The sequence below is a fragment of the Suncus etruscus genome, chromosome 17 (genome assembly GCF_024139225.1).
Source record: "Suncus etruscus isolate mSunEtr1 chromosome 17, mSunEtr1.pri.cur, whole genome shotgun sequence".
Lineage (NCBI taxonomy): Eukaryota > Metazoa > Chordata > Mammalia > Eulipotyphla > Soricidae > Suncus > Suncus etruscus.
In genome coordinates, this window is record NC_064864.1 from 19,833,978 (window position 1) to 19,849,820 (window position 15,843).

Below are 15,843 nucleotides of genomic sequence, written 5' to 3' on the forward strand. Positions count from 1 at the left end.
TCCGGGCCCCAGTCATGATTCTTGAGTTCAGAGCCAGGAGTAACCCCTGAGCTCCTCCAGGTATGGCCCCAAAGCAAAAACAAACAAAAAAAAGTCATAGGGGCCAGAGTGATAATAACAAGTAGGGTGCTTGTTTCGCACATGGCTGACCTGCGTTGGATCCCTAACACTCCCCAGTGGTCCCCAAGGAGTGATTCCTCAGCACAGGGTAAGGAGTAAAACCTTCGAACTGCCAGGTGCGGCTGTAAACCAAAAACTAACAAAAATAAATAAACAGGGGATGGAGTAGTGGCGCTAGAGGTAAGGCATCTGCCTTGCAAGCACTAGCCTAGGACGGACCTTGGTTCAATCCCCCAGTGTCCCATATGGTCCCCCAAGCCAGAGCAATTTCTGAGGGCATGGCCAGGAGTAATCCCTGAGTGTCAATGGGTGTGGCCCCAAAACAAAAACAAACAAATACAAAAAATGATGAAGATCCTGATCCTTTAAATTGTTAAAAAAAAAAAGGTGAGGTGGCGCTAGAGGTAAGGTGTCTGCCTTGCAAGCGCTAGCCAAGGAAGGACAATGGTTCGATCCCTCACATCCCATATGGTCCCCCCCGAGCCAGGGGCAATTTCTGAGTGCTTAGCCAAGAGTAACCCCTGAGTATCAAAAGGGTGTGGTCCAAACGAGTGAGGCCCAAAAAACAAAACAAAAAAAAAGTATGTGGGGACCTGAGAGACAGCACAGTGGTAGGGTGTTTGCCTTGCATGCTGAAGGATGGTGGTTCAAATCCTGGCATCCCATATGGTCCCCCCCCAGCCTGGGCGTAGAGCCCCTGAGTGCTGTTGGATGTGACCCAAAAAACCAAACCAAAAAAAAGGCAAGCATCTTTTACCTTTTTGTTTTTTGCCAACACCTGGTGGTGCTCAAGGGTTACTCCCAGCTCTGCACTCAGAAGTCACTCCTGGCAGCTGCAGGGGACCATATGAGATGCCAGGGATCAAACATTCTATCTGTTGTGCTCTGGCTCCAGCCCCCAGACATTTTTTTGGATTTTTTTTAAGGCTACACCTGACTCTGCAATCAGGAATAAATCGTTTCTGTCCGTACTCAGGGGAACATATGCAATGCTGGGGCTCGAACCCATGTCTACTGCAGGCAAAGCAAATGCCCTACCCACTGTACTACTATTGCTCTGGCTCCTCTACAAACCTTTTGATTGAAGAATTGTTGGTGAACGGTGAAAGAAGTCTCCAAATTTCTGCAGTGTTCCTTCTTTTTTCTTGGTATCGAACATAGTACTAACCGTAGATGCTTGACTCCGTAAAGAGTAAGTTTTCTTAGATGAAGGACAAGTGGAAACCTAAATGACAAACACATTTTGTTATTGTTGGAGAAGAATATCAGAAAGAAATTCTAGTAGACATAGGGAAAAGGAGAGACAAACGAAGAGATGGTAAAGCAGGTGAAGTGCTTGCCTTGCCCCGGCCAGGTTTGACCTCCCCACCTATTGTACCACATATGGTACCCTGATCTCCGCCAGGTGTTGGATCTGAGCACAGCTGGTATAGCTTCAAAACACAAACAACTGGTCTTTGCCCTTTTGGTCTTTGACCAGCATGGAGGTCAAATGGAAGATGGCTGACAGGAGTTAAGATGCAGGGCTAGCTAAGAATGGCTGAATGCTTGAAAGGTTATGATAGAGGCCACACATGTGGTGAATAGGGCATGAATAAAGCTGATGCTTCCTGAAAAACAAAAACAAAAACATCTAAAAAAAGGGGCAGTTGGGGCCATAGCGGTGCCGCCTTGCACGCGCTAGCCTAGGATGATCCCCTGCATCCCATATGGTCCCCAATCTAGGAGCGATTTCTGAGCACATAGCCAGGAGTAAGCCCTGAGCAACACTGGGTATGGTCCAAAAACAAAAACAAAACAAAACAAAACAAAAAAGAGTGCAGTGCTATAGCCATAGCACAGCAAGTAGGGTGTTTGCCTTGCATATTGCTGACCTGGGTTTGATCCCTGGCATCCCATTCTTGAGTACTGCAGAAATGATTTCTGAGTGCAAAGCCAGAGTCACCCCTGCATATCACCAGGAGTTGCTTCAAAACCAAACAGGGCAGACACAGGTCATGAAGGCTAAGGCAAGGAACTTGTTTCATTAAGTAGATGAAAAACAGGATGAGGGGCCGGAGAGATAGCATGGAGGTAAAAGCGTTTGCCTTTCATGCAGGAGGTCATCTGTTCGAATCCCGGCGTCCCATATGGTCCCCCCGTGCCTGCCAGGAGCAATTTCTGAGCCTGGAGCCAGGAATAACCCCCTGAGCACTGCCTGGTGTGACCCAAAAACCAAAAAAAAAAAAAAAAAAAAAAAAAAAGAAAAACAGGATGAAAGGGGCAGAGAAATAAAGAGTGAAGTTGAAAATGAGCATGACAAGTAGTGGCCAAATATTGTAGTTTCTATATGAAACTGAGATGAACAGGAAATAGGTGATAAATAAGTTACACTGAGTGAAACTTTGACGCTTCATAATACTAATCAATTTTGACATTTTTGTTTTTATAATTCTAGTTATAGATATAGCTATGACAATATGGTTAATTTGGGACAAATCAAAAGACAAACCTGTTGTTCTTTTTTGAGAGAATATTTGTGCTCTGGAAAAGGGGACATCAATTTAGTTCTGGGTGTAGTATTCTTCTTATTTTCAGATTTCACAAAATTCTAAAAATAATAAATTTCACCAACGATTAGTTTCTTCACAACAATTTTTTTCTCTATACTGAGAGCATACCAGGAATATCTGACCATAAGGACACTGGCTATGGCTATGTCCAGAGACGACAGAGCATTGCTCGTGCCCAAGAGAACAGAAGTATGAGAGGGAACTCGAGGGGAAAAATGCTGCTACATATCTCTGTAATGCTGAGAATGACCTTACAAGACAAGGAAGAAACTGACCCAGTGTTTCAACAGTGTGGACATTGAAGAACTTCACTAAAGGTCTGCATGATTTTCTATCATCCCCGAGATAGGCGTAATATGCAGGTATAAAGTGAACACTTGTATAATTTAATACATTTAATCTTTCATTTATTCCCATTTTTCACAATACAACCAGAAACCTACCTGACTTTATCCTAATTTCCAAATAATGCCGAATGAATGTTGGCAAGTTCAAACATAAAGAGCATAGTAAACAAGCACATTAAAAAAAAATGGGGGCCGGGCCCAGAGAGATAGCACAGCGGCGTTTGCCTTGCAAGCAGCCGATCCAGGATCAAAGGCGGTTGGTTCAAATCCCGGTGTCCCATATGGTCCCCCGTGGCTGCCAGGAGCTGTTTCTGAGCAGACAGCCAGGAGTGACCCCTGAGCACTGCCAGGTGTGGCCCAAAAACCAAAAAAAAAAAAAAAAGAATTTCTGGAACAGCAGCGGAGTCTGGAGCCCCCGTTCAGCCTTTCCTTCCTTCTCTGTACTTACATTCAATTCCAATTTCACTCCAACATGATCAATTCCCATTTATTTTCTCACTTTTATCTTTGTTATTCAAATATCTCTTTCAATCACATTTGAAAGAATGAAGACAAATGTTTGGACATCTGTGGGGAGCCTAGCTGATAAAACCTAGAACATAAGACACCTCAGTAATTCCTAATCTGGTCACCCACGTGACCAAAGGCGCCCATGCCTTGAGAACAAAGGAAATAGACAAATACTGAAATAATTCAAAGCAGCCCAATACATCCAGCCAGAAAGAAAGATATAGAGCAACTTGCCTTTGTGTTAGCAAAACGTTATTAAGATTACAGCTGAGGTTCTATTTATGCTTGTTGAGTGTAATTTATAGAACTCTGTTTGAATCTTATGCCTTCTAGTAAAACGTGCTCAGGTCCACCTCTTTGCCCCTCCCTATTACCTGCCCCAGTTGATGCTAATGAATGCTTGTAATTGTGATTGGTGGAAAACTTGTAACACCTTCTGACATATTTCATCCCTTAAAAGCTGATCCCCCAACAATAAACTTCCCTTTTTGAACAGCATGCGTTGTCTTGAAGGCTTCTCTTACTAACTTTTCTAGTTCTTCTTTACAGGTCGGTTCTGCTCGGGTGAACCCACTAATAACTAGCAGCCTTCATTTCCACACCCCCGAGGGTCGGGGGTCTCCCACGGGAGGTTGCAGACATCTTCTAGGCCATTACCGATTTTGTGCTCAAAAGTGATCTATGAGAGGCCGGAGAGATAGCATGGAGGTAAGGCAATTGCCTTGCATACAGAAGGACTGTGGTCCAAATTCCGGCACCCCAGGAGTTGTTTCTGAGCAGACAGCCAAGGAGGAACCCCTGAGCACTGCCGAGTGTGGCCCAAAATCCAAAATCCAAAAACCAAAAAAAAAAGAAATGGGGCCAGACCTGGAGAGTTAGCACAGCGGTGTTTGCCTTGCAATCAGCCGATCCAGGACCTAAGGTGGTTGGTTCGAATCCTGGCATCCCATAGGGTCCCCCGTGCCTGCCAGGAGCTATTTCTGAGCAGACAGCCAGGAGGAACCCCTGAGCACCGCCGGGTGTGACCCAAAAACCAAAAACCAAAAAAAAAAAAAAAAAAAAAGGCAACAGAAACTGAGAACTGGTCTTTATCAGGAAGCATATCACTGCAGGGGAGAAAGAGGATATAGAGAAGAGTGGGGTTTTAGGGGAGATTCCCTGACATGGCAGAGGGTCCCTGATGTTCTGTAGAGGGTGTGTGTTGTGTTGCAATGGTATTTTGGGGGCGGGGGACTGACGGACGGACAGGACACCTGGTAGTACTCAGGGATTACTCCTGGCTCTGCACTCAGGAATTGCTCCAGGTGGGCTCAGGACCATATCGGATGGCAGGAATTGAACCCGGTCGGCCATATATAAGGCAAAAGTCCTACCTGCTGTGCAATTGCTCTGGGCCCTGCAATGGTATTTTTTCTTTTGTTCTTTTTTTTTTGGCCACACCCGGTGATACTCAGGGGTTACTTCTGGCTATGATTGAATCGCAGTCCCTCCTAGGCTAGCGTGCGCAAGGAGACACCTTATGCCTTGTGCCACTGCTCCGGACCCTGCAATGTTTTTTTTTTTTTTGCAAGCACCTTGTCAGTATCAATACTGTAAAAGACAATGCTTTAAAAATAGTTTACAAGGGGATGGAATGATTGCACAGCAGGTAGGACATTTGCCTTGCAAATGGCCGACCAGATTTCAATCCCCAGTATCCTATATGAACCTTCCAGGAATAATTCCTTAGCACAGAAGGAGTAACCCGAGTGCTGCTAGGTGTGTCCCCACAACAAACAAAATTTGTGCAGGTAATTTTTAGGGCAGGAATGACAGTGCACAGCTGGAAGGGCATTTGTCTTTTTTGTTTTATTTTATTTAAACACCTTGATTACATACATGATTGTGTTTGGGTTTCAGTCATGTAAAGAACACCACCCATCACCAGTGCAACATTCCCATCACCAATGTCCCAAGAGGGCATTTATCTTATATGCAGTTTACCTGGGCTTGATCCCCGATATCCCATATGGACCCCCAAGCAAGGATTGACCCTAAGCACAGAGCCAGGAGTAACAGAGTACCACTTGTTGTGGCCTCCTCAAATAAACAAACAACCGGAAATAGTTTACCTCCTCCATCTCGCTGCTTTTCCTCTTCCGGGCCTTGGGAATCTTCACTGTCACTGGTGAGGAGCAGCCAGGATGCTTCACTGCCATTTTGTTTGGCTGGAGAGGCGTAAACTGAATCTCTAACTCAGGTTTGGGAAAGCGAGTCGTTGGGTTATTTTCTGTTGACACTTCACAAGAGTCAAGGACCTCAGATCCATCCTGCGACACAAACAAATCTTACTTTCAGCAAATGAATTTATAAGACATCAGCTCTTAGAAGCACTGATAAGAGATGAAGAACTTGTGGGCCAGGTGGAGTGACTGCAAAGAGGGCCGGTCATCCAACCTGGGTTTGATCCCTGGTGTTCCTTGTGGTCTCCCAAGCACTGCTAGGAGTCATTCCTGAGTGCTGTCAGGAGAAAGCTTCAGTGCCACTGTGTCTGGCCCCAAAAAAACACAAAACCTTTTCTGACCATGCCTTGTGGCGTTCCAGAGATCACTCTTGGTAGTACACACGGATCATATGCAGTTCTGGGGATCAAACTAGGGTTGGTTGTGTGCAAGGCAAACACCTTATCCACTCATTATTTCTCTAGCTTCCTCTGTGGTACTCTTGCCTTACACTGACCACTCAGGTCTCACTAGATTCCTGATTTCTTGAGAATGGCAATTATGTTTTTCGGCCACATCTGGTGACGCTGAGGGGTTACTCCTGGCCATGTACTCAGAAATCAATCAGTCCTGGCTTAGGGGACCACATAGGACTCCAGAGTGAAACCTGAGTCAGTAAATGCGAGGTAGATGCCCTACGCACTACACTGTGTTATAGCTCTGACCATTGAAGAAGTGCTCATTTTTCATTTTTTTCCTTAAATTTTTAATTTTTTTTTTTTTTTGGTTTTTGGGCCACACCTGGTGGTGCTCAGGGGTTACTCCTGGCTGTCTGCTTAGAAATAGCTCCTGGCAGGCACGGAGGACCATATGTGACACCGGGATTCGAACCAATCACCTTTGGTCCTGGATTGGCTGCTTGCAAGGCAAACACCGCCATGCTATCTCTCCAGGCCCAAATTTTTAATTTTATTCTTAAAACTTGGGGTTAAGGAGCCGGATGATAGCACTGTAGTAAGGCATTTGCCTTGCATGCGGCTAACACAGAATGGATACCGCTTGAGTCCCAGCATCCCAGCCTGCCAGGAGTGATTTCTGAGTGCAAAACTAGGAGTAACCCCTGACTGCTGGTGGGTGTGACCCCAAAACAAAAAACATCATTAATTAATATCGATTTCTTCTCCCCCCAAATTTCAACTATCCTGAAAAGCTTTTCAATTTCTTCCCCACAGCCTTGAGATCAATATAACAGCGTAGTATACTACATAATAATAGTTACCATAATGGACAAATTACCTTGCAAATGCTATTCAGTAACTAAGAACCAAAAGGATAAAAAATGAACAGTTGGGGCTAGAGAGATAGCATGGAGGTAAGGCGTTTACCTTGCATGCAAAAGGTTGGTGGTTTGAATCCTAGCATCCCATATGGACCCCTGAGCCTGCCAGGAGTAACCCCTGAGCGCTGCCAGTGTGACACAAAAACCAAAAAAAAAAAAAAAAAAAAAAAAAAAAGAACAAGTTGTGAAACTCCACCCTGAACTTAGGTGTACCTATCTGAGACCCGCCCATTTCTGGGAGGGGTCTTGGGAACTGAATATTAGGTGTGACCTTACCTGCAAGACCCGGCCCATTCCTGGGAGGGGTCTTGGAATAGGTAGATAAACCCTGGAGCCAGGGGATTAGGGGTCAGTCTGCCCTGCTGCGCTCGAGGGCTTTAGGTTCTTTGCCTCTTTTGGTCTTTGACCAGGATGGAGGCCAAAGGAAGATGGCTGAATTATAAGATGCAGGGCTAAGAATGGCCGAATGCTTGAAAGGTTATGAGATAGGCCACACACCTGTGGTGGTTAGGGGATGAATAAATATGATGCTTCCTAATGCCTGCCTGTGAGTGAGTCTTCATTTCGCCTTTCACCTGGGCCTGGGACCCGCCGGCTGGATGGGGTTGCAGAGCCATGTGGCCTGGGATGGCAGAGAGAAATCCATCGCCATCCACCGCCATCCAGCCCCATCGTTAATTATTTGATACTACACAGTTGTGTGTGTAAAGTGACAGCATGCAGCTGATGAATCCCAGGCAACCCCTATGATCCCTTAAGCATTGCCAGGAATGACCCACCCCTTAAGGAAGAGCCAAGAGTAATCCCTGAGCCAAAAAAAGCAAAAATAGGGGCCGGAGAGATAGCATGGAGGTAAGGCGTTTGCCTTTCATGCAGGAGGTCATCGGTTCGAATCCCGGCGCCCCATATGGTCCCCTGTGCCTGCCAGGAATAACCCCTGAGCACTGCCAGGTGTGACCCAAAAACCAAAAAAAAAAAAAAAAAAAAAAAAAAGCAAAAATGAACAAAACACAAAACAAAACAACAAAAAAGAACTGTGGAGGTCAGGGGAATGGCCTGGTGGTGAATAGATGCCCTCTGTGAAGCCTTGAGACTTCCATCCTTGGCACTGTCCAAAAGGTGGGGGTGGTGGTGGTGGTGGTGTGTGAATTGTATTACCACACACCCACCTCTATTTCATTGATGGAAACTTCTAAACCTGTGGACTGGGGTTCAATTTCATCTCTACTAGGATCTGTTGAACTCTCAGGTCCAGATTTGCTATCCACAGTACGTGTTTCCTAAAGGAAGAAAATTAAAGCAACAAGTCACTATAACATGTTATTACATGTTTATACTGAAGCTAAATAAAAGAGAAGCCTTAGCTTATAGATAATAAATCAGGAAAAATAAGAAAGAAAATTAATCAAGATTTGGAGGCGCCAGAGCAACAGTTCAATAGATAGGGTGTTTGCTTGGCAAAGGGCTGACCCAGGATGAACCAAGGTTTGATTTCTGGCATCCCATATGGTCCTTAAAAATGCCAGGAGTAACTCCTGAGTGCTGCTAGGTGTGGCCCAGAAAATAAAACCAAAACCAAAATAACCCATAACTTTGTTTATTTAGGGCTTCCATCCCTAACCAATAACACTCTGAATGTTATATATTGTGTTTATTTATTATTATCCCCCCACCCCGTAATGCTTAGAGCTTACTTCTGGCTCTGCTCTAAGGAATCATGATTGGGGGACCATATGAAATACTGAAGATAAAACCAGGGGTGGTGGCATGCAAGGCAACCACCTTACTTAATGCACTATCTCTCCGGCTTTATACTGTGCTTATCCAATGATGCTCAGGGGTTACTCCTGGCTCTGCACTCAGGAGTCATTCCTGGTATACTTGGGGGACCATGAGAGATGCTGGGAACTGAACACCAGCTGGCTGCATGTAAGGCAAATGCTTTATCTTCTGTGCTATTGTTCCAGCCCCACTTTGTTTATTTTAAAAAATAACTTCTTTCTAGGCCGGAGAGATAGCTCAGCAATAGGGTGTTTGCCTTGCACGCAATCAATTCAGGACAGATGGTGGTTCGATTCCCGGCATCCCATATGGTCCCCTGAGCCTGCCAGGAGTGATTTCTGAGCAAAGAGCCAGGAGTAACCAGAGTGCTGCCAGGTGTGGCCCAAAGACAAACTAACCAACCCCCCCCCAAAAAATACCCCCCAAACACTTTTTTCTTTAAATAGTAAATATAGGGATATGCCTAGATTTTATTTTATTTTTTTGGTGCCATACTGGTAATACTTAGGGGTTACCCCTGGGACTATTGGCTTGAGTGCAAAGCAAACACCCTACCTGATATACTACTCTTCCAGCTCTTGTGCCAAAGACTTAAACTATCACTAGGAGTTGAAGTAAAATGACATTCACACATCCTACAGTGAACTACTTACTATCTTATAAATTGCTTATTTCCCAGTCAGTCTACATGGGACCACAACGTTAGAGACTGAGTTACATTTTAGTCATGGACAAACCAATCATTAAAATTAACTCCGAAAACTCCAGATTCACATGAAAGTTTCAAATAACCTTTTCTGAATTAATTTTTCTCTGATATACTGAAACATGTCTTTAGCCTTTAGGAGTAATTAGATAATTTCCCCCAAGTTCAATGAAAAGACACAGAAAGAACAAAAGTCTACTGACATTTTTCTCATTTTCTTTCTTTTTTTGGGGGGGCCACACCTGGTAACGCTCAGGGGTTCCTCCTGGCTATGTGCTCAGAAGTCACTCCTGGGGGGCCGGAGAGATAGCATGAAGGTAAGGGATTTGCCTTTCATGCAGGAGGTCATCGGTTCGAATCCCAGTGTCCCATATGGTCCCCCGTGCCTGCCAGGAGCAATCTCTGAGCCTGGAGCCAGGAATAATCCCTGAGCACTGCCGGGTGTGACACACACACACACACACACACTACACACGTCACTCCTGGCTTGGGGGACCATATGGTGACACACACACACATACACAAAAAGAAGTCGCTCCTGGCTTGGGGGACCATATGGGACACCGGGGTATCGAACAGCGGTCCATCCTAGGCTAGCGCTGGCAAGGCAGATGCCTTACCTCTAGCACCACCACGCTGGACCCATTTTTCTCATTTTCTGACGAGCTCTTCTTCAGCTGTTGAATTTCATTGTCCTTCTGTACGTTGCTGGCAATGAGAGCTTTGAGCTGTATTTCCAAGGCTGCCACCAGCTGATCACGTTCTTCTCGCCACTTCTGAAGGTTACTGTCTTTCTCTGTCAGCTGAGCTGTTAGCATTTCCTAATCAGAAAAACCATTACATAGTCAAGTCTAGATAAACTATTTCTTTGTAAAACAAAACACATAATACTTTCTTAGTGGCAAAAAGCTCATGTCTAATTGTATCCCTTTCCATCCTAATTCTAAAAATCAGTTCATTTTTCCAACTCTTAAAAAAAATTAGGGGCCAGAGAGATAGCATGGAGGTAGGGTGTTTGCCTTGCATGCAGAAGGATGGTGGTTAGAATCCCAGCATCCCAAATGGTCCCCTGAGCTTGCCAGGAGCGATTTGAGTGTAAAACCAGGAGTATCCCAAGTGTGATCCAAAAACCAAAAACCAAAAACCAAAAAAAAAAAAAAAAAAAAAAATATAAAACACGATTTTCACTGGGTTAGAAGAGTCATGTCAGAGCAGGAGCAACAGTACAACAGGCACGTTCTTGCCTTTCACTCAGCTAACCATGGTTTGATCCCCATGGCCTCCTATGAATAACGGTAGTGTAGAGCCAGGAGCAAATACAGCCCAAATACCACCCCCCATAATCCCCCTCCCCGCCCAAATCAGTCATGAAGTAGTGGTAAGTTGAGAAAAATACATATAAGACTGAAACATAAAAAATGCAACCAATTCTGAAATAATTAAAGGGCACAAATAAAGTGAGAATGTGTGTTCAAGGGGCAAAGACTCAACGGAGTGAAGATTCTCTAGGTGTTTAGGGTTGAAACTGGAGTGACACTTCAGGCAGACCTTGGTTGTAGACATGGCATGTGGCTCAGGTTCTGACCATGTCTCTGCTTCTGCTCTGCCCAATTCAGAGCAACTGACATGCATGTATGTGTGTAGAGAAACAGTCATTATTATATATGAAGATTTGAATATAGTAAAACTATCTTGAAAATGAAGAACAGGGGCCAGAGAGATAGCATGGAGGTAAGGCATTCGCCTTGCATGCAGAAGGATGGCGGTTCGAATCCCGGCATCCCATATGGTCCCTCGAACCTGTCAGGAGCGATTTCTGAGCAGACTCAGGAATAACCTCTGAGCGCTGCTGGTGTGACCCAAAAACAAGCAAACAAAAAATGAAGAACGAAGAGCAAATTATGTTTCTATTTATATGACATTAAAAATGGACAAAATAAAAGGTTAGAAATACACTATGGGTAGTAACTGTTACCAACCACTTCATTTTGCTGCTTTAAACAACGTTCTCTGTCTTCAACAAATTTTTTCATCTCTTTGTTTCGTAGATTCTCGGCTTCCTTTGCTTGCGTGATAAGCATCGTTTTTTCTTCTAGCCATTTCTTTCTATCAGTTTTATATTTCTGCTCAGATTCCTGTATAGATAATAGAATAATTAGGGGCTGGAAGGATAAAACAGCATTTAAGTCATTTGCTGTGAATGTGCCCAACTCAGGTTCAATTCCACACATCTATCTGGTTCCCTAAAAACTGCAGAGCCCAGAAATAACCCCTGAACAGAGAGAAAGAGACAAAGACAAGAGTAATTCTTTCTTCAGCATAGCTAACTACGTGTGCTCTCCAGCCTTCAAAAGTACAATTAATACATTCTTTAGTCATAACCTATTTTTATGTTTCACACAATCATTTTACCTTAAAATCACCAGGCAGTCATTTATTTCAGATTCTAAAAGGAAAACATTTTGGGCTGGAGAATCAGGGGTTTAGGTGTTTGCCTTGCATGTGAAGGGACCTGTTTAATCCCTGGCATCATATACTAAACTCTGGGCACGCACCAGGAGTGAGCTTGAGCCAGGAGCAAGCCCTGAATACTTGACCAAAATACCAAAAATGAAATAAATATTGTTTTCCTAAAGAGCATTTAATTCCTTTATCAACTTAATTTTGTTCTTTATAGTCCATTTAAGTACTTTCCTATGGGGATCTGAACAACGGAGGGTAGGGACCTTTCCTTGCATGTGACCAACCTGGGATGGCTTCCTTATAGTCCCCTGAGCCTGCCGTGACTGATCTCTGAACATGGAGCCATGAATAAACCCTGGGTACTGCTGCGTTTTGCCCCAAAACTAACAAAAAATAACTTGCCTTCAATGAGTTTAAAAAGAAATGGGCAACTCAGGGACAGTGTGGGGGTGCATGTTGTGCCTGCAAGAACACCTAAGATGGATCCCCAGCAACTGTTCTGGAAGTACTCTGAACGCTTAGCCAGGAGTAACCCCTGAGCATCAAACGGGTGTGGCCCAAAAAAAACAAAAAAAAAAAAAAAAAAAAAGAGAGGAAAAGGTAGAAATTTCTTTTTTGTTGTGTGATGGCACTGTGGTGAAAGGGACTAAAGACTATGTCAAGTTCAGGGGCTGGAGTAGTAGCACAGTGGTAGGGTGTTTGCCTTGCATGCTGCCGACCAGGGATGAACCTGGGTTTCATCCCCGGCATCCCTTAAGAGCGCTGCCAGGTGTAGCCTCAAAACATAAACAAAACAAAACCAAAGGCCTGTGTCAAGTTTAACAACCGGAATTCGCTAAAAGTGTAAGTCTGGGGCTGGGCGGTGGCGCTGGAGGTAAGGTTCCTGCCTTGCCTGCGCTAACCTAGGACGGACCGCGGTTCGATCCCCCGGCGTCCCATATGGTCCCCCAAGAAGCCAGGAGCAACTTCTGAGCGCATAGCCAGGAGTAACCCCTGAGCGTCACAGGGTGTGGCCCAAAAAAAAAAAAAAACCAAAAAAAAAAAAAGTGTAAGTCTGTAAAAAAAAAAAAAAAAAAAAAAAAAGATAACATATACAAAGACCAAAGATGACTTAATAATTAAATCTAAGATTATGAAAAAATAAAATTTAAGACCCAATCATTATACTTTCATCAACATATTGACTGTATCTTGAAGATTTCCTCTCTATATTATTTCAGTATATGCTGAACTAATGAATATTTGTAACTATAATAAAAATTTCCAGCTCTTAACTCATCCATATGTAAGTTAATTATAAAACAAATTTTCCTCTAGTGGGAACTATAATGGACAGGTACATCTAAGTCATACCTGTAATTCATCTTGAAGTTTACTGAGTTTTTTACTAAGCATATCTTCATTATCCTCAAGTTCTTTATTTGATCTTTGATTATTTTTGGTTTCCAGATCTTTGTATCTCTCTTTCAACGTCTCCAATTCTGTTTTATAAACAAAACACACATCAAGGTTATACCATCCCCAGATATATGTGGCATAAGAAACACACAGAATATCACCAAAAGTCCAGAAGAAATCAAAGAACTGGTCAAATCTGGAGTTCTTAGAGAAGAACTACCACAAGGAACTTTTAGGAACCCACTCCACAGTGTTTAGAGTACAATATTTTATACATGCCAATCTTTAAAATATTTTTTATGTATTTATGTTTTCAGGTTATACCTGGCATCACTGAGGGCTGACTTTAGGCTTTGTGCTCAGGGATGAGTCCTGGTGGGGTTTGGGGGACCATATGGAGTAACAGGGGTCAAACCCAGGTTGGACTTTGCGCATGGCAAGAGTTTTGCCCCCTTGTACTATTGCTCCAGTCTCCAATATACGCATCATTTTTTTTTTTCCACATATAGAAATGTTCAGGAGACAATATGGGATGTTGGGAATTGAACACAGGTCAGACATGTGTGAGGGAAGCAGAGCCCTATCCACTGTACTGTTGCTCTGTATTTTGGTCACACCCGGCAGGCTCAGGGGGCCCATATGGGATGCCGGGATTTGAACCACCGTCCTTCTGCATGCAAGGCAAACGCCTTACCTCCGTGCTATCTCTCTGGCCCAAGGATCAGATTCTTCATTGATATAAAGACGTAAGAGGATACTAAGAACTGGACAAAGCTGAGACTCGGTTGAACTAAGATTCTCATTGTCTGGGGACACTGCACGTCAACATTCAGTAATTGTGCAAGTATCCTCATCTGTTTTTTTTCTACAGATAATTTTAGTTAGATAAACTATTTTAGGGGCCATAGTGATAGTCTAGGGTGAGTGTCATGGTTGTCTTGCATGCGATGAGCTGGGTTGGATCCCAGCTCCTCTAAATCCACCAGGAGTGATCTCTGAGCACTGAGCCAGGAGTAAGCACTGAGGATCTCTAGGTATGGCCTTTCGTCATATCGGAAAATGTCAAAAACAGAACATTCCCCAAATACAGCAAATAACTGTAACAATTGAATTGTATTATAAATAAAAATACAGCAAAGACATTATCATTATGAAATAGTAACCTAGTTTAAAAAGTAAAGAAACCTAGGGACCAAAAGAAGATCCAAGAGTGAGCTTTTTACCAAAGGTCAGTCTTTCTGTTTCCTCTAATTTAGCTTCCAGAAGCTCATCTTGCTCCACTTGAGTTTGTTCTTGTTCTTCCAGGGTCATTCGCATGTCTTCAATTATTTTCTCCTTAGCATGTAGATCTAAACATTTGAGAAGAATATTTTGAGTAAGAGTAGTGAAGCCTATTATCCAGAAAACTTGTTTTGTTTATTTTGGGCTATATCCAGCAGTGTGATCTCCAGTATAGCATATGGTCCCCCAGGCCTTCCAGGGGTGATCCCTGACACAGATAGAAAAAACCCTGAGCACAGCTACGAGTGACCCTCAAAATTAAAAATAGGGGCCAGCGCGGTGGCGCTGGAGGTAAGGTGTCTGCCTTGCCAGCACGTAACCCCTGAGCGTCACCGTGTGTGGCCCACCCCAAAAAAACCAAAAAAAAAAAAAAAACAAAAAAAAACCATATATACATATATATGTATATGTGTATATATATAAAATTGATTAAGGAGAATACTAAATTAACAATTACTGCCCTTTTAAGGTGTGCCAGAGACAGCACAGTGAGTAGTAGGGTGCTTGCCTTGCTCGTGGCTAACCTGGGATTGTTCCCTGGTAGAGCATATGGTCCCCTGAACACTACCAGGAGTGATAAATCCTGAGCACCACAAGGTATGACACAAAAACTGAAAGCAAAACCAAAAAAAGAAAAAAGAGGGGGCTGGGAAGGTGGCGCTAGAGGTAAGGTGTCTGCTTTGCAAGCGCTAGCCAAGGAACGGACCGTGGTTTGATCCCCCAGCGTCCCATATGGTCCCCCCAAGCCAGGGGCGATTTCTGAGCACATAGCCAGGAGTAACCCCTGAGCGTCAAACGGGTGTGGCCCCCCCCCCAAAAAAAAAAAAAAAAAAAAAGAAGAAGAAAGAGGGAGACAGGGCCACAGTCCAATGATGCCCAGGGACTATTTTCTGGCTGAGTCCAGGAGCATACTTTGGGGTGGTGTAGGGGATCAATTGAACCAGGGTTGGCTGTATGCAAGGCCTCATTAAAAAAAGAAAATACATAAATTGCTCCTGGCTTGGGGACCATATGGGATTCCGGGGATAGAACTAAGGTCGGTTCTGGTCAGCCGCATGCAAGGCAAATACCCTACCACTGTGCTATCGCTCTGGCCCCAGAGCAAGACAGTTTTTATTGAACAAAACTCCCTGAGAAGGGAATG

The 15,843-nt window shown here is 43.9% G+C and overlaps 2 protein-coding genes across 2 annotated transcripts in view; both read right to left on the reverse strand.

The window, feature by feature from the left end:
- Positions 1-15,843, reverse strand: part of RASGEF1A (RasGEF domain family member 1A) — a 485,335-nt gene that overhangs the window by 317,611 nt on the left and 151,881 nt on the right. The window lies entirely within an intron of this gene.
- KIF20B (kinesin family member 20B) overlaps positions 1-15,843 on the reverse strand; it is a 62,161-nt gene that overhangs the window by 5,931 nt on the left and 40,387 nt on the right. The window contains exons 21-28 of the mRNA XM_049764574.1: positions 14,642-14,767; positions 13,374-13,501; positions 11,537-11,692; positions 10,190-10,378; positions 8,239-8,349; positions 5,641-5,838; positions 2,612-2,710; positions 1,195-1,345 (exon numbers count right to left, since the gene is read on the reverse strand). Coding sequence (XP_049620531.1) covers positions 1,195-1,345; positions 2,612-2,710; positions 5,641-5,838; positions 8,239-8,349; positions 10,190-10,378; positions 11,537-11,692; positions 13,374-13,501; positions 14,642-14,767 — 1,158 coding nt within the window. The remainder of the gene's footprint in view (positions 1-1,194; positions 1,346-2,611; positions 2,711-5,640; positions 5,839-8,238; positions 8,350-10,189; positions 10,379-11,536; positions 11,693-13,373; positions 13,502-14,641; positions 14,768-15,843) is intronic.